The sequence below is a fragment of the Melanostigma gelatinosum genome, assembly GCF_949748355.1.
Source record: "Melanostigma gelatinosum genome assembly, chromosome: 12".
NCBI classification, from domain to species: domain Eukaryota; kingdom Metazoa; phylum Chordata; class Actinopteri; order Perciformes; family Zoarcidae; genus Melanostigma; species Melanostigma gelatinosum.
In genome coordinates, this window is record NC_136645.1 from 20145570 (window position 1) to 20166643 (window position 21074).

At 44.8% G+C, this 21074-nt stretch overlaps 1 protein-coding gene across 1 annotated transcript in view; it reads left to right on the plus strand.

The window, feature by feature from the left end:
* The first annotated feature begins 11878 nt into the window (after positions 1-11878).
* The window catches only part of sorbs1 (sorbin and SH3 domain containing 1), a 28411-nt gene continuing 19215 nt past the window's right edge, over positions 11879-21074 (plus strand). The window contains exons 1-11 of the mRNA XM_079280394.1: positions 11879-11959; positions 12339-12455; positions 13208-13314; positions 13473-13602; positions 13791-13820; positions 14839-14981; positions 15270-15330; positions 15465-15539; positions 17945-17980; positions 18127-18229; positions 19268-19382. Coding sequence (XP_079136520.1) covers positions 11926-11959; positions 12339-12455; positions 13208-13314; positions 13473-13602; positions 13791-13820; positions 14839-14981; positions 15270-15330; positions 15465-15539; positions 17945-17980; positions 18127-18229; positions 19268-19382 — 951 coding nt within the window. The 5' untranslated portion in view covers positions 11879-11925. The remainder of the gene's footprint in view (positions 11960-12338; positions 12456-13207; positions 13315-13472; positions 13603-13790; positions 13821-14838; positions 14982-15269; positions 15331-15464; positions 15540-17944; positions 17981-18126; positions 18230-19267; positions 19383-21074) is intronic.

The window sequence follows — 21074 nt, forward strand, 5'->3', positions numbered from 1 at the left end:
GTAAACAACCATCAGGATATGCATCCATACATTGGAATACATGTTTTTTCTCTTTTATAAATTGTTATGCATCTTTCAATGTGTGTGTGTGTGTGGGGGGGGGGGGGGGGGGGGGGGGTGCTGAGTGTGATATTCAGTGTTGTGGTATGTTTTTACTTTAACGACAATGATATTTGTCTTAATTATGATATTTAAATATAGTTGGTAGTGGGTGTCTTGTTCACTGAGCCAATGATGTTCAGTTCACCAGAAAAAAATATTCCTTTTTAGAATTATGCTAGTACTTAATTGCATGTTGATTTGACATTATATTGTACTTATTTTACCTCAAATGATGTCACCGTTATGCTTCTTAGATAACTTACAGTTTGGTTGTGATATTTGTACAGCTTTCTAAACTTGGAGAATTCATACATGGATGATAAAATAACCTTTAGGAGGTCCGTTTTGTTGTACATCTGACTTTTTCTAACTTCTGAATTTCATCATGAAATATAAAAAAGGTGTTCCTTTTATACAGTTGAATGTGTTCTTCTTTTAATTGGCTCCTTTGCAACCAGTATTGTTTTTTTTTCTCATGCAGTATGAGGTTTGGTCACTTGATGGCGCTCCATATTCTCTTTTTGGATTCCACGAACATTTAACATGTATGTGAAAACTGTTTCCCAAGTAGATTTGTAAGCACACCGCGATTTAATGAAATTTCGAATGACTTCACTGCTATGAATATGAATGAATCCTCCTGGCTGCCAAATGTGTCCCGTCTAAAGCTCTGGGAGGAGAGACACATGTATAAAGTGTGAGAGAGCGTTGCCAGCTGGGACTTCCGGTCAAAACTTTCAAAGTAAAACCACCGATAGATGCACAGTATCATAGTGAAACAGTAAAAGTATGCTTTAAATTAAAGGGAGTGTTATTTATTTAATCATTCACTGTATAGATTTGTGATTCATAACCCAATGCATTGGAGTCCTGCAATGTGATGTCATGGTCATCATGACATGCACTTCATTGGGAGTTTCAATGCACTTGTTTAGACCCCAGCTGTCAAACACATTCAACTTACGTTTTTAAAAGCTAAATCTATATGTATTTTGTTTACTAGAAAATGTATGTATTTATATTTGTTTTATGAGGACAAATATACTTTTGACGCTGTGCGTGTCAATATTTTCATATTGACAATGGTTCAAGTGACTCTGGGTAATGTAGAGGTTTTGCTCATGACATAAACCCTTTGGAGAATGTCTTTCCTCTCAACTCTACTGAGCATTTTAGCATCTTTAGCTAATTATGTTGGTTTCAACTTTACTGTTGTGTTGAGGTTCAGTCTCACTGTTACAACTATACAGTGTATGCTATCAATTATGTTTCCAGCCTTAACAAGCAGCTGTAGGAGAGTAAAGTTATATAAAGTCACCTGCTGAGCGCCACAGACTAGTTAGCAACGTTAGCAGCTAGCTAACATCAGTGAACATAGTGGGGCATTTAGCAGCTATTTTTTTCTCAAGGGTTGATGGCGACTATATTATATTATATTATACTATATTGGTCTCATATGTATTAAGTGGTCTGAAACAGGAGTCCTAATGAATGCATATAATTATCCCTGTGTCCTGGAGGGCTAAAGGTAACTATTTGCTAATGCTAACACGGTAGCCCTGAAATAACACCTGTTGTTCAGCTGCCTCCAAGTGGCCCAACAAATAGCATAACAGGTAAGTGCTTTGAGTCAAAACATTTGAATGTATCTGCTACCACAACATTTATTTCGGTTTGGTAATGCAGTGACTTGAGTCCGGGCCTTTATTGTGAAGAGCCGGCCCCCGGTGCCAGGTGGTGTGGTGCGGCCCCGCTGACGCAGCTGAGGCCGGTGAGGGTGACGCGCTGACGGGACGCTGGTGGAGAGCAGCCGTCGGCGCACAGAGCTCAGTGGAGTGTGTCTGCAGCAGCGAGCCTAACACTGGATAACCATCACACAGAGGTAAGCGTATTCCTGCTCCATCACTGCTGCATGCGGCTCTTTAACGGTGTCTGGAGATGTATTGTTATTATCCCATGCCTACCTTATTTTTCTTTTCTTTTTTTTATTTATTACATTGGCACCATAACAGCTGACTTTGTGTTATTATTATCATCGTATGATGCAAAACTAGCACCACTTAATGCATTTCTTATTCATCGCTCCTTCACCAAGTGCGAATTCAGCAGACTTAATCAAACGTAAGTGCTTTTTTTTAAAGGAGTAAGTCTATTTTGATTTCGCATCTCAGCAGAGAGGCGCTCTGGCTTCGGGACAGTTACTGCAGTACACAGGCTGATCCATACGGTGCAACCCGCCATGGGGGCCGCACTCTGAAGCTAAAAGCCCGGGAGAAGAGCCAAACGATCAAGTGTGGGAATGAAACACCTCCTGACTTAATACTTTGCATAAAACTGCCCGGTTTCATTTCCTTAAATAATCCGCCCTGGTGTGGTTGTTTCTTTAAATTGGCTTATTAACGGGTTGTCACAGTGAGTCATAGGCAGCAGAGCGGACCCACTACTCCACAATAAGGCTGTGACATCAGGACCATTAATGGAATGCATATTATGCGGCATGAAGGTGTGAGTAAAAGTTGATCCAGTAGCATTTCACTGTCATTTGTAGCACAGTGTTGTCACATTAGACTGCAGCCTTTTGTCATTTTTCATTGGAGGACTTGAGGGATAGATCATCAGTGCTGCATGCTGAAGTAGTGATAACACAGCTTGAAGTGTCATTTGAGAGGAATATTTTAGTCTTCCAGTGTGTGATTAGAGCAGCTGTGTTGTGCAACTGGTACAGTAGTATTAGTGCCAGTAGTCTCTGCAGGTATATTGACACAGTGGACCTGCATGTTAAACTTCCTGCTCCGCTCTGACAAACAGGTCCTCCTGAGGCCTCATAATGAACTGCGTGTGACACAAACAACTGCCTCACAGCACAAGTGTGGACCTACAGAGACACACAGACAATCAAATATACTGACCCCTTTGTTGCAGCACTACAAAGCACAGCCAGAATAGGCTTTTTCTACAAAGTAGTCGACGGAGAGGAAGCTCTACAATGTTACATGAAATAGGGATTAAGCAAACTCCGGAAAAAAAAGCTCAACACTTAAAAACACCAGCGATAAAAAGCCTTTAAATGCCATGTTTACAAAAATATCCTCAACAAAAATAAATCATCACCCACATTGCAAAAGTAGTTTCGCCACTGTCGACGAGCCGTGTCGTTTTCCGCAGAAGTATTTGTCTTGTTTTTATTCATTATTTTACTACTTTTTTTTTTCCTCCCATGGGATCTGAGTAACAAGACGCTACACAAGCGTGATCAAATATTAACCCCAGCGCAAATAATTCATCAACTGCTTCGAGGACAGAGGCAAAGCAGGCAGACTGCAAACCTTTCCCCGTGTTTTGCTGTACGTGGAATGAGTATCTCACTCTCTTCTGCTTGTCTTATCGCATGGACACATTTAACAGAGATAGTGTATCGAGACAGTGTTTGCTCAGAAAGAACAGCACCTCCATGAGCTACATGTGAAAGGACTTTGTGTATGTGTGCTCTAATCCTTCTTGTTAAACAATACTGTCAATCTCCCACGAAAGGCACAGCTTGTGTCCGCTCCGCTCGCGGCTACAGCGGTACGAAGCAGAACCCTGGCTGGTGACATCTCGGCAGAGGAGTTAGCAGATGTTTACGCTGATGGGTGATGGGTTAGCGTGTGGGAATGGAAGTCATATGTTACCTAGTGGTTTAGCCGGGAGCTATTTGCAGCAACCCAAACCCTTATGACCCGCTGCCAGCATTGTGCATTGAAAGCAAGTCAAATGTGAACTATGTGAAGCAGCATTTTTGGTTGAGATTGAAAGGATTCAGGTCCAGTTTACTGATGTACAATGTGTCTTTTGCAGTCGTTTTCAAAGAGGATTATTTCAGGTGTTTTATGTATCAACAGTGTACAGAGTGACGGATATTCAAACATAAAGTGAAGCTTTTCTCAGCCAGTAACTATATCTCGGGGTTGCTCTTCTCCAAGACGCAATAAATCAAGTTCAAAGTGTTGCTTCTCAGTGTTTTGAGCCGGACAAACAGAAGTGATAACGTGTTGAGCAAGCATGGGACCTGTTGGTATGAACCCAGCACAGTTGTTAATATTTCATGAAGCTTGTTCAGAGTCGAGTTACTACAGGTCCCCTAGATTTGGGAGGAGCAAGCCCCTCGGGACCATGAATCTCAAAACTGAATGTCAAAGATTTACCAGAGCGGGTCGGCCTCCAGATCGCCCAGTCGGGTCTTTTCCAAGGTGATCTCCGTTTGGTTTGGAAATCTGACACCAAATATTAGAAAAGATGAGCAGTAAAATAAGTGTATTCAAGTGAAACCAACACACGTGTCATAGGATTTAGACACATGTGAGAAAGACGTTGTCTTTCTAGTGAAGGCCCGCTGTAACGATGAGAGTAAACTTGACAAAACGGGACAATAGCAGACATGATTTAATGATATTCTTCTCTTTGTCTTGGTATACTTCTTAAAATCATCCTTATTTATCAGACTTCATGCACGCCGACCGCTCCGTGAAGCTGGATATCAGCGTGACGTGGACCAGAGCCTTTGTTGTGACAGTGTATGTAGAAAAACAGCCTCGTCTTCTCTGTGAATGACGGATGGCTTTGAACACCGGGTTTCTGTTTTCACTCTTCTTGATGTTACAACAGGTTGCTTAGCAACCCCATCCCCCTCCCCGCAATCGTCTGGTTTCTCCATCTGCTGCCATCGGCTGAAGTGGATGGTGAAGTGTTATGCTTTGGTTTTTTTTCCAGGGTTCGTGGCACAAAGGGACGCATGTAAACAAGGCAGTGCAAAGACAATTTATGCCCCCCCCCCCCCCCAGTTTACATGTCAGCGACTGATGGGAAACAACAGTTGTTGGAATATATCTGAAGGAGAACCAGCATGTGTCCTCGCTCGCTCATCATCATCCCACGAACCAGACCGGAATGAACAAGTGACAGTGACGCACGGCGAGGTTGACAAATCACTCACCCGCAGTGTATAACAAACAACAATGAAACTCTAATATCGGTGCCGCCGGCTGCTGTTGTTGATGGAGCGGCCTGCTGTGTGTGTGTGTGTGTGTGTGTGTGTGTGTCTGGGTGTGAGGGCTCGAGTCAGACCGGGCCGACGTTCCTCAAATAGACGGATGATGATGGGGGGGGGGCTACCTTCGTGGCACTTAAAATTGCTGGATTATCACATCGCTGTTTATATTCACGTCCAGCCGCCATATCCTATGACTCAATTATCAAGTAGTTGTTGTCACATAAGGCGCTGGGAGAGCTATATTTAGGGGTTCGAGGCATCGCAACGCTCCCGGCTCTCTCTCTCTCTCTCTCAGACAATGATTTGAATTGTCATCGCGGCTCATCTAATGTGTGCGGGACGCCCCGTTATCTGAGCCAGGAGGAATCCGTGGGGCGCAGCTGAGCTCGTTATCTCGATACACGAACATCAAAGGAGCATCATGTGTGTCTCGTATTCATATTCCCAGATTTAAATGGCAGTAACTTATTGTTGTGGATTGTTGTGGATTATGTCGCTAACTGTATCAGTTAATGACTCACGAAACGTTCTTATTTTGAATTTTTCACTTTCCTCCTACCAAAGTAAACTCTCTAAAAGACACACTGCAGGACTGCTTGGATATTCGGTTGGATGTTTATCCTGTGATCCGGGCTCTCTCCCTCTTGGAGTGCAGCCTGGAGCCAGCTCTCCGTGAAGATGTATCACCCTGGGTAAACTGTCAGCTCGCTGACATTCTTGTACCACCGGCTCTAAAAGCCTAGCAGGCGCGTTATAAGCGGGACCAGTCCAGGACCCTCACAGTGTTCCCTGTCCAGTAACCGCCAGGGGCGTCTCGTGGACACGCTGGCGAGGGACACATCTTTCACTGGCTGGTGGGACGGGTGCGTCTGTTTTTTATTAGCCTCAGATAAAGGACAGTTTATTCCGTAAAGGTCACACACATGACGGTGGTGCCGATGAGTCAATACAAACTCGTTAAGTCTGTGATATTTCATGAGGTTCACAGAATGAAGTCATAGAAGCGGTGTTCATATAGACTCAGCGTAAGCTCCCCTCCATTATCAACATTGAATGCGTAATCCTGCCTCGAGGCCCATAATGACTCGCAGTGTGTAAGTTACATACATTTCCTTTTATGCTGCAGTGGTTTGAAACAGACTTCAAATAGCTGTAGAATCCCAGGCCGCCGTCCAGCGTGGAAGCTGTTTATGGAAGAGAGTTGGAAGGGGGGGGGGTGTTCTTCTGAATTAGGGGGATAAGCTGCTGCTCCGGAGCGGCCCTTTCGAGCCATGTTTGGAGCTGTCTGGTGGGATCCACGCACAGCGCTGGATAGCTTCGCTCCTCTGCCATTTCTTGACAAAGCAGAAGTCAAACAGAGTTACGTAAGGCCCCCCCCCCCCCGTCCGTCCGTCCGTCCGTCCATAGTACAGCTGAGCGTGTGGTGAGAGCTCTTTTGTGTTAGCATAGCTCACTTTTAAGGCAGCCTCTGACTGCGACACAGAGACCCCCTGTGTGAAACCCTTCATAGCTCTACTTGGTACCAGCCCACCTTTGTTTGGGTTTCACAGATAAATTGATTGTTGCTGCTCTGGTCTACTGGACATTGAACTCATGAAACAATCCTGGGGAAAATAAATCAATAACGAGAAACTACATTAATATGTATATACTGTATCCACTCGGGCCAGACTAATGTGTTACTATCCATTTTGTGTTTCCCAGATCTAATAAGATGGTTTCTCTCTGATCACTGCCACATAAAAGCATCCGTTTTATTTGATTTATTCATTTAAGAGTTAAACGATGTTTCTTGTAGTTTTATTTCTTAAAATTAAGCGACGATCCCATCACGTCCCACTACGATCCAGAAGGCGTGGTCAGTGGTCAGTCACACGGCTTTAGAGAAGAATCGGTGGTGAAAAATATCATTTCTGTAATTTCTTGGAATGAAAATGGATGTGTCATATTAAGGTCCAAATATCATCTTTGTTATAAAAGCATTGGTATCAGCCTTCAAAATAAAAAATATTTTAGAGCTGAAAGAAGGAAAAAAAAATGTACTTATTCGCTTGATACGTCTCTAATGACTGTATGCTCAATATGAAGCAGCAGCCAGTTAGCTTAGCTTAGCATAAACTGTATCCGTCTAAAGTTTTGAAATCCCACTAACTATCACATTTGATCTAGTTTGTTTAATTCATACACAAACACCAGGCTAGCTGTTTCCACCTGCTGCTAGTCTTCATGCTAAGCTAAGCTAATCGACGCCTGGCTCCAGCTCCAACTAATGATTCGTTTTGGACCTGATATGTTTCAAACTGTAGTATCCACATTCACATACGTTGTATCTTACAATAGTTCAATAAACAGATGTTTGAGTCACAGCTGTTATCACACATTAACGTGCAGCAGTTCACCATGTTGACTGTGGCATCGTGACCTGATGGACGGTTGACTCGTCCACTAGTGAATTCCAGCCGTCCTCCAGCGGACGTCTGTCTGTCTCTCATCTATTGGCCCCGCAGGACCTTTTTCCAGGGGGCGGGGGAGGATTTTATATGGTGGTCTGCACAGTTGTTGAGTGGGTGCCACATTCCCAGGTGGCATGTGGTGACGGGTCCATCTGGGCACGCCTGTTGTCAAAAACAAACAGACCCCCTACATAGCGAGGGTCAAGGTCAAAGCCGGGACCGTCCCGCCCATGACGAGACCCTCAAGGCTGAGCCAGACGCCCCAGGAGGCTTCAGAGGGACCTGGTGTACGTGGACCGAGGACTCGCCGTGCTCATCACTGAGTAGGTAATGTGTTGGGATGATCGCAGTCTTTTGAGAGTTGCTTGTTTTGGAATGGCATCCAGTTGGAGATTCGTGTGTATCAGCGTGTGTGTGTGTGTGTGTGTGTGTGTGTGTGTGTGTGTGTCATATAGTGGAGCTGAGAGCTGCAAATGGGATGAATCCTTTCGCCTTTGCCGCATACTCCAGCTTTCAGGGTAATCCCACAAATTTGAGCTGAGGGGGCGTTTCATTGGCTGTGATTTCCTAGAAGCTGGACTGCTGATCATTTTAGTGCATGAATAACACCTGCGCCGTTAGAAACGGTTCGCACGAGGCTTGTCGGGTCTGTGAGTCTCAAGAGACGGTCTGAGCTCAGTGCTGTAGTTTGTTTTTACGTTCTTCCTCATTTTTAAGGAAACAGCAAAATCTCGTTTGATTCTCGTCCCGCTCATGTCCGAGACTGCTGGTCTAATCTAACGGCGTCCGATCAAAGAATGTGAGTTTCCACCTCACAAAGTTCTTATCTGTCGAGCTCCCCGGTTTCACCGCTCTAACATCCTCATCCTTTTGTTTGTGCCATAGACATTCTCCAAACTGACCAAGGAGTGACGGTGCATTGATGGTTTTTGTCTGATAAAGTCAACTCTTACCACCCTGTTTGTCTTGGCCCAGTCCCTGCCGGCCGTCCCAGAGCTCTTGCACTGGTCTCATCTTTTTTTCACCGGGTGGATGGACGGCGTTGTAAAAATTGTTTTGCCCGGCTCTGCTCTGAGGCATCTCTTCCTAAAAAGGCCAGGAGGGGGGGGGGGGGGGGGGGGTGGGGTGTCTGTGCTCATGTGCTTATACAGCCAGCTGAACGCTGCGAACTGTCATCGTCCCGATTATCTATCGCCTGTGAGAGGTTTGAACACACCCACATCACCCTCTGTGTACTCACCATCTTGGGGTTCGTCTGAGGACGCAACGGAAGCACCCCGCGTAAGCACTCCTCAAAAGAATGTCTGTTAATGGTTTCTACAGGGGGGGGGGTGATTTTATTAAAGAGAGAAGGGGAAATAAATACACGGGGTTTCTCAGCTCAGCTCCGAGACTGGAAGAAGTTTTAAAAGGTTTTCAGCTCCGTGTCCCCGGGGAACTCCTTTGGCATCGCTCCCGTTTCCCCTCATCCATTTAGGCCTATTTGAGGAGGTTTCCAGCTGGAACATGAGTCCCCTGCCTGTTCTGCAGGTTGGCTGATTTACCGCCATGTGTAAACAGCGTGCACACTCAGTCCCACGCTAACTCAGAGTGGAAGAAAGCAGAGATACGACTTTAAAAGCACCTCAGAATCAACGTTGTAGAAGAAATTCTAGATGGATGGAGCGATTTACTGCTTTTTCCATCACTATCATCCAAAGCCTGCAAAACAAAAACACAGTGAGTGTGCGCCTGTGTGTGTGTGTGTGTGTGTGTGTGTGTGTGTGTGTGTGTGTGTGTGTGTGTGTGTGTGCGTGTATGCTTGAGTGACCGTGTGAGTGCCTTTGTGTGTGTGTTGTGTCTTGACTCAATCAGCGTCTTAAATGGGCACGTCTCCCTAAATCAGCGGCGCTGGCGGAGCACAATAGGAGGCCCGGCGGAGCAGTGGGACGTGTTTCACAGCCACTCTCCTGGTGGCCTTGGTGTTCCACTGATGCTGCTCAGATTAACATATGTTTGTTGTCTCTCACACCCTCCCTCCGCGTCCTTAGAGGGGAACACGGATGCAAGTTTGAATTCATATCGTTGGTCCTAAAACGGGCCAAACTTCCTCCCAAATCAATCTGAAGGCATGCGAAGCGAGGCTGAGATGAAACTGCACCCACAGTACTGTTATCTTCTCACCTTAACTGGGATTTAACTGGTCACCATTGAATTTAAATGGTTAAAATAGAATCATTATACACGGGAAATACCATTCCCTAACTCATTTCACATGTTGACATCATAGATTAGATTGTTTTATGGCTTCATAACCACAGATATCTGTTAAATAGCGCATGAGTATAACCGTAAACATTGTTCTGCTGTTTGCTCCCCTTGCTGCAAATTTGAATATCAGTGAGTTGAGCTTTTATAGCACTTATAAGGGTTTGATAATAAGAAACCATCATTCTATATATCAGATCAAAGCTGTGAATGAGTCAGTGATTCGTGTATGAAGTCCTGTGTGTCACAGATTGGATGTAAACAGACGGCTGAAGGTTCACCTCCTTCCTGTCTGGCTGCATTGTATCTCATTTCAGTGTGTAACCCAACCACAGTACTCCCACCATTTCATTAGCTGTGTACGTTCCCCAATTACAGCTGCTGGGGGCAGTGACTCTATTCCTACAGGAGGAGCTACAGACATGTGTAACGATGCTCCAGTACTCACATCTTCCATAATACAATACACCCGATGCTCCTATTGTTAGATCTAGATCTATTTCAGGTCTCCTTTTAAAACATCTTCCTTGTGAAATTGTATTCAATTTTATTATTTATTTTATTTTGAATGAATTTCCTTTCTCTTTTTTTATTTGCTTATTGTTGATGCTGTTCCAATCCTATATACTTTATATCCGCTGTCTTATGTCTGTGAAAGTACATTAATATAATTTTATAATTCTTCCATATAAAGGGAAATGAGCATACGTACGTTATGTCTAATCTTCTTTGGCGTATTAAAAAATACATAAAATACACTGACACTGCAGCAGAAAGGCTCTGGCCTGCTTACCAAACTTCCTCCTGATCCAAAACTAATATTAGAAGTACTGACACTGTTACGCTACACGAACACACAACTCAGGCTAACTTTGTTATGTATATTTATGTATATTCTCGAGCTGATGTTTAATGGTGTGTCACACTCATTTATGTGCAGTTCTCTTCCCAGATATCACTTCCTGTATTTGTCTCCTCCAGGGCTCTCCACAAGGGGGCAGCGTGAGACCGAGCACAACTCCCAGTAAGTCGTCTCAGCCTCAAAGTACCAGTGAGCCGTCATGCTTTTGGTTTAGTGCTTGGATCCAGGATGTAGATTTTGCTGAACATTGAGGGGGGGGACACATCTATCTACGTCTAGGATACAATAATTATTTTTGATTACTTTATAAACCTTTGGAATTTAATAGTTCATGTGTTTCAGCAATATTTCTGCTCATGTTTAAAACTTTCTGCTCATTCACAAGTATATCCTACATATCTGTGTTCTCTGAGAAGTTTTAACATTTTGAGGAACAAGTTACTACTTTAATCTTGTAATATTAGGAGAATTAAGTCTTTATTTAATCATTATAAAGTCATAATATAAAACAAAAAAAGAAATGTACCTGCCCTTAAAGTCTGCTGTGCATTATCCTAGTCATAGTCGTTGTGGTAGTATTCCCTTCAGACTGTCTGACAGACGCAGAATCCCGTCTGGGATTCTCGAAATGAGATGAAGTTTAGCGGCTGAATGCTGCTCGCGGTCGAAAACAAACAGAAAACACTTCTGATCAGGCCTAAATCTCACCACTGTGTGACTTATTATCCCCCCAAATGTGAACTTCAACACCTCCGCTAAAGTGCAGAGCGACACAGAGCTGCCGGTCTCGTAATATTGTAATATTTACTGACAAATTCTACTTAATTCTGTCAATGTCAGATTAACATGTTGTCACATTGGTCCTAGTAGTTGACAGACTAGATCCTGTCGCTTATTTGAGGCTGTACTAGAGAAGAGACATGTTATTGCTCGAGACGTGTCGACCAACTTCTCTGCTCCTGAACTGGATGCAGGTTAAGCACAAAGACGATCAAATCATACACACAAGCACCTTAACTTAAAGCTTTTTATTGGTACAGAATGTGTCGACATCCTTCATTGCTTCTATCTGTTTCTACACTTTGTCCTCTAAACCGGCTAGTTTTGCATTAGCGTTGTGATTAACTGTCATCAGCCACACAGAACTGAAGTGTCCTCGTCTTTGTGTGTGTGTTGGAGTCCCATCAGGTCCTCGAACGCTCTGCGCTGTCCGGATCACGCCTCTGACAACCATGAAGGGCTCTCCTGACCTGATTCCTGCCGCAGGTGACGTACCCCGCCGCCTCAGCGATCTCTCAGCGCCTAAAACTGTGGCACACCTCACACTCGCAAAGTCTTTAAAGTCACTTTAACAACCTGTGTTGAGACGGCACGCGCTCCCGCTGCTCTACTTCCTGCTCTGACGGTGCGATCGTGGCAATTAGCTTTTACGGGACAGTAGGATATTAATTTGATGGCCTGGTTTTGGTGTTGCAGTTCTATTTCGGTCATGTGGGCCACGAGGTAGCAATAACTCAGATTCCCAGCGGCCCTGAAGCGGGAGTGAAACTCTTGACGGTACCGAATACTGGACCGTTGTGCCTTGAACGATGAGGAGCTGTGGAAAGATGATGCTCTTATTTTGAATGTTTTTTTGTTTTTTCAGATTTGGACCCCAGCAGAGTGTGCAAGGGGAAAGGAGTGGTGACTCTGAGGGCCACCCTCATCCACATAGACGACGAGGGCCGCATCAGCACGGAGCCAAATGCCATCACAGCGCCAAGTAAGTCAGAGCGAGTGCCACAGCTGCTTCATAACAACCTCTGCACCGTGACAAAATATGTAGAGGCCAGTAATAGTCGCATGGCCGTGCGAAAACAGCACACACGTCACTGTCGAATGTGGACAGACAATGTGAACGTTGGGGTCATTTTAAAAAAGGCACTTCATCATGTTCTTTCGTGGTAGAAATCACTCGCATGCCTTTCACAGTTCTTTTGTGATGTCAGGATTATGTAACGTGTCATGTTGTTGAAGCGAACTCCCCGAGCTGCGATATAAAGGTTCCGATTGCTCATATTTTCATGCGAGCGTTGAAAGAGCTTTATTGTTGCGGCCTGCCCACTGCAGGCGCCTGGACTGTGGGCTTGTTTGTTGCGTAGAGCTCAGTGGAGCCGGACTGGAGGCTGGCCAAGGCTTTTGGGGGAGATGCTTTAATTGTTGTAGAGTCTGAACATAAAGGCCACTGGAACAAACAGCCTTTGCAGCTCGATGAAAGGCCGCTTTGTTCTGATGACAAAGTTCAGAGATTGTGGGAGAAGCTTTTTTCTTTTTTCCTTTCCTGGATATTAACCTCCCTGAAAACCTCCAAGGAAAGCATTCACGCCCTGCGTAACGAAACGGACATTCATTTGCTCAGGAACGAGCTGCTATGGTTCAAGTTCACTGAAATACGGTACTTTTTAGTGTCATCCTCTGTGTTTTTGTTCTCGCTGCGCTGGCTGCCAAACTGAGAGAGCTCTGGACTCTTTTCAGGTGGCTGGACAAGCCAGATTAATGGGGACAGCTCTAACGCGGGATTGGCCGAGGGAGGCAGCAACATCACAGCTGATTTACCTCCTGTAAACAGCACGCAGTGCCAGGTACGTTCACCTCCTCTTCCTTTAACTCCTCCACGTTTGTGGTGTCACAATTATGAGAATTCCCTGTTGAAAATAAACATATATAACATATATATATATATATATATATATATATATATATATATATGTTATATATGTTTATTTTCTGTTACTTTCAGGCCAACTCAGCAGAGAGCCTGAAAGAGAATCAGGCTCCATCCTCCACCGACATCACGTCGACCTCCAGCTCTGTTTACCCCTGCACCGGCACAGTTAACCCCACCATCGTCCTGCTGCAACACAACAGACGTGAGTCGGAGAGGACGGGTATCACGCAGAGTTTGCGAACATGCTTTTGCATGTCTGTGCGGCATCGTACATAAAGGCTAACCTCCATTAGCGCCGTCCTGCTCTGTGACACACGTAACCTGTGCTTTCCCACTCTTGCTGAGTCACATTCCACTGTGCTGTCCTTGTCTGTCTGTCGCTCACATCAGAGCAGCAAAAGCATCTTTCTCATTTCCAAGGTACGCACTGGGGTCGTCATTTCTGAGCCGGCAGCCATCCCAGATTTTTATTACAGAGCAATTTATTTCTTTTTCCTCGGCTGAAGCATCTGTCACCCTCCTACTGCCTCGACACAGCCGGCCGAATGCGTTCGCCACACGCCTTGTGAAGCTGATGAGTCATAGTTCATTCGTCAATGTGTTGACAACATTGGAAATGTTTATTAGTTGAAGGAGAACGTTCCAGACCACACAGAAACATCACGGCCACCAGATCTTTTCTTTATATTCTTCTGCTGCTCGCGTTCTGTTTTTCTCGATTCCAGACCCGCGTCAAACCAGATTTAAGATTCTACACTTTCTTCCACTGTCGTGACACCGGACACATCTCATTCTCTGTGGGCCAGGTGTCACATGCTGCATATGTGCTGCAGAGTTTACCTCGGACTCAGCAGTTTGTATCATTGAATGCCTTTGCTGCCATGGAGTGAGCAAACAAGAGCGGAAAATCATAAAACAACATCATTTCAATGCTCCGTGTTGTAACGTGTTGGGGGAAATGCACTTTGATGACACTTGGGAAGCATAAGTGCACTCATTTTGCACCAAAAATGCAGTTTCAGAGACATTTGTCAGGTATTTCATGCCACGGCAAGTGTCGCAACATTCATTTCGTGTTGATATTCGCACACTCTTCTTTATTTTGGTGGTAAAAAATTCATTATGTGAGGTAAAATTAAACAGTTTGTAAATTATAGGTATAAAATGCAAAATCTGAAAAGAAGCTCCGAATATATTTTGTGCGCAGCACGAGGTATATGACATGTGGTGCCCGTAGACTCTCTACGTAGGTTGAAACGCATACTAAGCCAACATTCAGGATATTATGATGTTGCCTGTCCTTTACTGTCCATGATCACACATTATCTGTATATCTATTGTTCAATGCAATGCTTACATTTATTGTTGTGCATTTATAAATGTGCGTTTTGTCTGGCTCACAGTGTTTTCTATGTGTGTTTTTTTTAATTAATAACAGACCCGACCCCAGAAAGGGACAAAGGCCCTGATCCTGGGAGGGACTCGGTGAGTCCGGTCCCTGATATGGACTGGAAGAGGCTGAGGCTGTCTCTGCACTCCCCGGTCCTCTGTCCTCTCAACAAGCCCATTGTCCCCGTGCGGGTGAGCAACTAAACCTCCTGTCAAATGAAGACACATCTACTCCCTGCGGATGTGTAATGGGCCTTTTGTTCATGTGATACACGGGTCTCTGATGCTACAGTACAATAGTTAGTATTTATAGAGAGCACATCGCTATACTTTGTTGTAACGTAGCATTCAGCGTGACTCGTTATGCTGGAAAACAATAGAATTTACAATGAGGAAACTTTCAATTTTAAACACTTGAACCTGCTGCCGCTGGAAAATCACAATGTTGATATATTTGTCCGTCTTGTATCTACATTTCAGAACACTGAAAAGTCCAAAGACTGGTACAAGACAATGTTCAAACAGATACACAGAATACCAGGTAAGAGGACGATCACAGCGTCTACGTTTTATTTGTGTGATCAGTTTCGCCCGTGGTGTTCCTCTGTTGTTTGTGTCTATGTGTGTTTGTATGTCACGTCACGCTGTGCTCTGTCTCTCCATCGCTGTGCTCAGAGTCTATTGAGGAAAACCCTTACCGCCCCACCTACATTTTCCCCGACAACTATGACAGTCAGATGAAATCAAAAGGTATCCGATGGCAGTGACTCCGCTCTCGTTGGCTTTACTGATCTGCAAGCAAACCTATTCCCTTTCAAATACTTTGGCTGTGTTTCACCGTCCTCCCGGCCCTGTGGCTAGTAGTACAACGCCGCACAACGTGAAGACGCCCAAAGTATTTGAAAGGCTTTTACCTAATATTTCCCGACGTCTGTTCTCATACCATAGAGCAGGGGTGTCAAACATACGGCCCGCGGGCCGGATCAGGCCCGCCACGTCATTTTATGTGGCCCGCGAATCCGCCAGCAAAAAAAAAAAATCTTTTTTTTTCTTCTTTTTTTTTACAAAAATTTAAAGTTAGATGTGAAAATAAAAATATCCCCATGGTCGAAATTATGAGATAGAAAGTCGAAGTGATGAGATGGCATGTTGTCTGTGTGCCGACATTAAAACTATCACAACAGGTGGACAGGAGATGCAACAGCCCATAAAGAGGATTTCCAACAAGTTTCTCAACATGCGTACTTCTCTGTACTGAAACGTCATCAGTCTCAGTCCAAGTACTGTTCCAATTCAAAGTTCACATCGAGCCAAGCACGGCCCTAATGCCCGGATGTGGCTCGCTCTGCCCATTTTACCCGGGATGCATCGGAGGTGACTTGTCTGTACTTGGGACAGCCAAATATCCCAGAATGCATTTTGCACCAGCAACAGGAAACAATGGCGGAGGAGAAATCACACAACTGGAAGTACGTGTTGTGGAAGTCACAGATATCCCGGGAAACTAAACTAACTATGTTAGGAGTACCGTAGTTACATTTACACCGTCTTACATTTACAACCGGCCCTTTGAGGGCGACCGTGATGCTGATGTAGCCCCAGAGTGAAAATGAGTTTGACACCCCTGCCATAGAGGCTCTGCACTATCTCTTTAAGTTTTAGATACACTGCAGGCTTCGTGCAGATTTCCTGATCGAACTCCATTTTCAGGATCAGAAGGCTTTTTAAATTTAAGAGACCTTTTGACATGTCCCAGTAGGAAAAGCACAGGTGTACACAATAAAATAAATGATGGCTTGGTTCCATTTCCCTGCTTCAGGGTCCTGGTATTATGCATGCTGGCCCACTGTCACCCTGTCATGACCTCCTGGGATACTTGAACAGAACGCAGCCGTCGTTAACGTTATTAGTGCTTCTCCTACTGTGACAAGTCGAAATGGCTGCTGTGAGAAAGGCCTGTGGGCCGAGTGGTACACATACAGTTAAAGTAACTCTACATTACAAACTGGGGGCATGACATTTTAAATAAGTTGCATTGTGGGAAATAGCCAGTAGGGACAAATAGTCAGGATATCTCAGCCTCTGCGCTGTCAATTTTGACAATTGTTTTTTAAAATCTGTCTCTTGCGAGTCCCCCAATTTTATGGAAGCGCAATTCTAAATCTCTGGAGTCTTCCTTTATTGTTTTGCTCGGCTGTTAATGGTAAAGTTGATGAAAATACTCCACCGTATAATTAATGTTGTCACAAAAAAATGGGATAGGCCTTTAACATCGTATACGATACATTTGACATGTTGACAAGGATGATGCACGAAGCCTCGTAGTGCCGCTCTACTTTCGCTTAACACGTTGTAACAATGACTCGTGCCTTTCTCTTTTTGCTGTTAAACATCTAACATTCAAAGCTTCAAGCTGTTTTTATTTTTCAACAATGTCATGATTCCTAAACATGCTCATATCATGTAGTGTACTGGTTTTGCCGCTAGATGCCGCTGCAGTCCTGCACTGAGGCTGTGCTGCCCTGTGCACAGTCCCTCAGGCAGTATAAAACCTTCAGACTGTGTACCGCTCCGAACGAGCTTCACCAATCAATGTTTGGCAGAGGGTTCATCTTCCATTCACGCTCCTGGTTCTAGTGTTGGGTCGAGACAAGATTTGTATGAGGAGAAAAGAGCCTGAATGCTTAGATTTCTTCTTCAGTTGCTCTCAGTCCCAGCTTGACAGGATTTCCTCCTTTGGTTGTTGTGACTGGTATGATTCTGTAAACGTTATCTTACACAAAATATATCACCTATACAGAGATAATTCAGATCGTGGCAGTCATGACTTTTATTTTTTGCTTCACAATGCATTATTTATTCAGAGCCTCCAAGCGCATCGATGTCTGCATCCCCTTTTTAGCTCCTAATGCTTCCTGTAAAGTGCTTTGATTTGACACTCTGATTGTGTTTGGTGAACCTGTAGTGCTCGGTCTAATGGAAGGTGTGAGGTGTGTGTGAGGGGGTGGGGGGGGGGGGGGGGGGGGGGGAGTGTGTTTTTAATGCCTTGTGAATAATTTAGTTTTGGGCTATACTCGTTACTTTTCAAGCACCAGAGCATAGATGGATACAAGTTGTAATAAATGACTTTTGGTTGTTGTGTGCGCCACTTTCAGATGATTGTCCCACTCCCTTTGGTTACATGGAAGATGGTGAGTCTGGGATTGATGTACAACACCAACATACAAGTATTTATGAAGAGCATGCAGCGCACATGAGTTACACTTCAGTTGATGCATTCATGCAGTTCAGCCTCACGCTGTTGATGTGCGTCGACATTGTTGTGCCTGTTTTTCAGTGAGAGCGGTCCCGCGCTCCAAAAGTGACGCCGAGGTGGATTCGAGAGGCCGCTCGATGCCGGTGCCAACGCGCTCCTCTTCCCTCAGACCCGCCGCCAAAAGGTCAGCGTCCTCCATCTGCTCCCACCCTCCTCCGTATGGCGTTCGCTTTGATATGAAGTACAGAAGCACAGTGCTGCTCGTGTTTGTTAGCGACGAAAGGAGACGTTTACAACTCGGAATGCAAAGGAGGAAAAGTGATATAACTCAACATAAGTGGAGGAAACCTATTTGTCGTGAGTGTTCCTGTGATATCAAAGCATGGCTGTAGTGGTTGTTTTGGTCTTTATTTACGTACAGCGCTAGTAAGCGTGACTAAACATGGCACAGCAGAGCAATGTCTTCTTTCTGACTTTGCAAGTCTGATGTTATTTTGTCCCCAGTGGCTTCCACTACTGTGTCCCCCGGTTTGTACTGGAGGTTTGATTAGTCCCACACACACACACACACACACACACACACACACACACACACACACACACACACACGTCAGCAGTGACACAAAGACGACCTGCTCTCAGAGAAATGAGTGATAGAGTGCTGAAGGAGGACAGGTGATGGAGGATAAACTGTTGCCCACTAGAGCTGCAGATGACATGTTGAGGACTGACCTTCCTCTTTCCTCGGGGCTTATGTATGAAAGGGGGCAACGCAGAACATGTCTAGGTAAAAAAAAGGAAATAATGCTCATTCAGAAAAACAGCAGAGAGAATATGTGTAGGATTGGGTAATTCTCATTTAAGTAGTCAGTAGTCATTTTGGCGTTGGCTGTCTATTACAGGAAGAAATTCTCCCGGGAAATGCTGCGCTCTGTTTTGTGTCACTGGGTCTAATCTTGTTTACCTTATCGAGTTACCGATTTGGCTGAACCGTGAATTAGATTTACTGCCATATGATCATTAGAGGAAGAGAGGGACAGGAGGAGAGGGAGGGAGAGAGAGAGAGAGAGAGATAATGAGGGCGGACGTCATGTTCGGAAAAAAAAAACACAAAAAAAACCCATTTTAGCCTCTGCTGGTTGCCATGGAGATTGCTTGATAAGGATTGGCTCTCTTCCATCCCCGCACCCCACCCCCTCCCTGACACCCGCCCTCTCCACAGGAACGAGTGGGAGCCCCCGGATAAGAAGGTAGACACCAGGAAGTACCGCGCCGAGCCCAAGAGCATCTTCGAGTACGAGCCGGGCAAATCGTCGGTGCTGAAGCTGGAGAGAACGGTATGCTAGCCGCCTGCCCGTCTGCCTCTCTCTCTCTCGTTCTTTCTCTCTCTCTCTCCTTCTTTTTGTATGCATGTCTGCGTAAGCTGTCCCCCACTCTTCACCCGCCACGCACACCCCCACCCACCACCTCTGTATCTAAGCTCCCCGGGTGGCAGCCTCACTAACAGCTCGGACGGCGACGTATGTGTAGCCTGAATCGCCATGTGCGCCACATTCCTAAAGGGTGTCCTGTTGCGGTGACAGATGATCCTGACGGGCAGCGGGGGAGTATCGCTTACAAGGAGAGCCATTGTCTCCCCGTCTTCAATTTAACGTTATTGGGTCGAATCGGCTCGGCGGGAGAGGATCCCAGTGCAGACACAAAACATGGATCCCGTGTGTGTAATGCCCTCTACCCCCGCTTCCGTCTCCAGCCTTAGCGGCTCGTGCTCAATCAGACGGAGCGGCATCATTCAGTGTCCTTGAGGGCTGTCTGTTGATGATGAGCTTTGTGCCATATGATAGGTAATTGGCAGCTGCTTCCGAGATCTACGGTGTAATATTTACCAAAGGAGAATGCATACATATTGCATTTAGATTTCCTTTTATAATACAGGAGGACATGGAGGTGATGAAGAAGTGGATTTATGTAATGATGTAATTACTGTTTGTCTGATGCCTTCGGTTACATCAAGCTTAGTAGATGTCGCTAGCCAAGATATGGCCCCGAGCCCAGTGGCAACAAATACCCTCATTCATCCTGGGAACTCTGTGAAATAACGGACTTCAATCACAAGCTCAGCTATTACGGGTCAGTGTTGCTGTTACCTGAGCGGGTCACTACGTCAGGTCTGTTGTTTTTACTCTCTGGTGCTGAAAGATGTGTTGCTTTAGTCCTTATAGAAAATACATATTTTAAAGATTGTTTTGTTACATCTCCAAAAAATTGCATGTTTTGTTCGTCGTCGTCGGTATGTGTCGTCTGGTTCAATAGAATAAAATGAACACAATGAATAGTCTACTTTGAATAACAGCACTTTTTGGGTCGCAGACTTGGTTCGTGTTTTTTCAAGTCTTTTTTTTAAAGCTATACCAAAATGCCCATATGTACATTGAAACTGTTTTTGGTTGCTGAAATCAAACCTCCTGTCCAAAACTGCCAGAGCCAATAGCAATGGAAGGAATGCCACATGGCATTCAAAAGTTCAACTGAGGCTTCAGCCGTCAAATCAAAGGACTATCTAACAAAAGTGAAAGCCTTTTTTAGTACAAAATTCCCTCTTTGTACGTAATCGGACAGTGTTTCCTTGCTGAGCTGCGGTTGAGGCACAGTAACAGTTTGTACAAGAGAAACAAGTACAGCGACCCGTAGCTTTGCTAATGTGCGTAATGAGTATTGTGTTAAAGGAAACATTCGATAGTTTGGGTAATATATGCTTGTTGGCTTTCTTGTGAAGAGTTAGATGAGTAGATCGATACCACCAGTAAACATACGGCTAGAGCCAGCAGCTACTTAGCTTAGCTTAGCTTAGCATAAAGACAGGGAACAGCTAGCCTGGGATCAGCACCTCTAAAGCTCAATCATCGTGTTACTGTTGGAGCCATAGACCTTTTCCAGTCCTCATGCTAAGCTAAGCTAATTGGCTGCCGGCTGTAGCTTCATATTTATCGCACAGATGTCAATCTTCTCGAGTCAAGTATCAAAGTCTC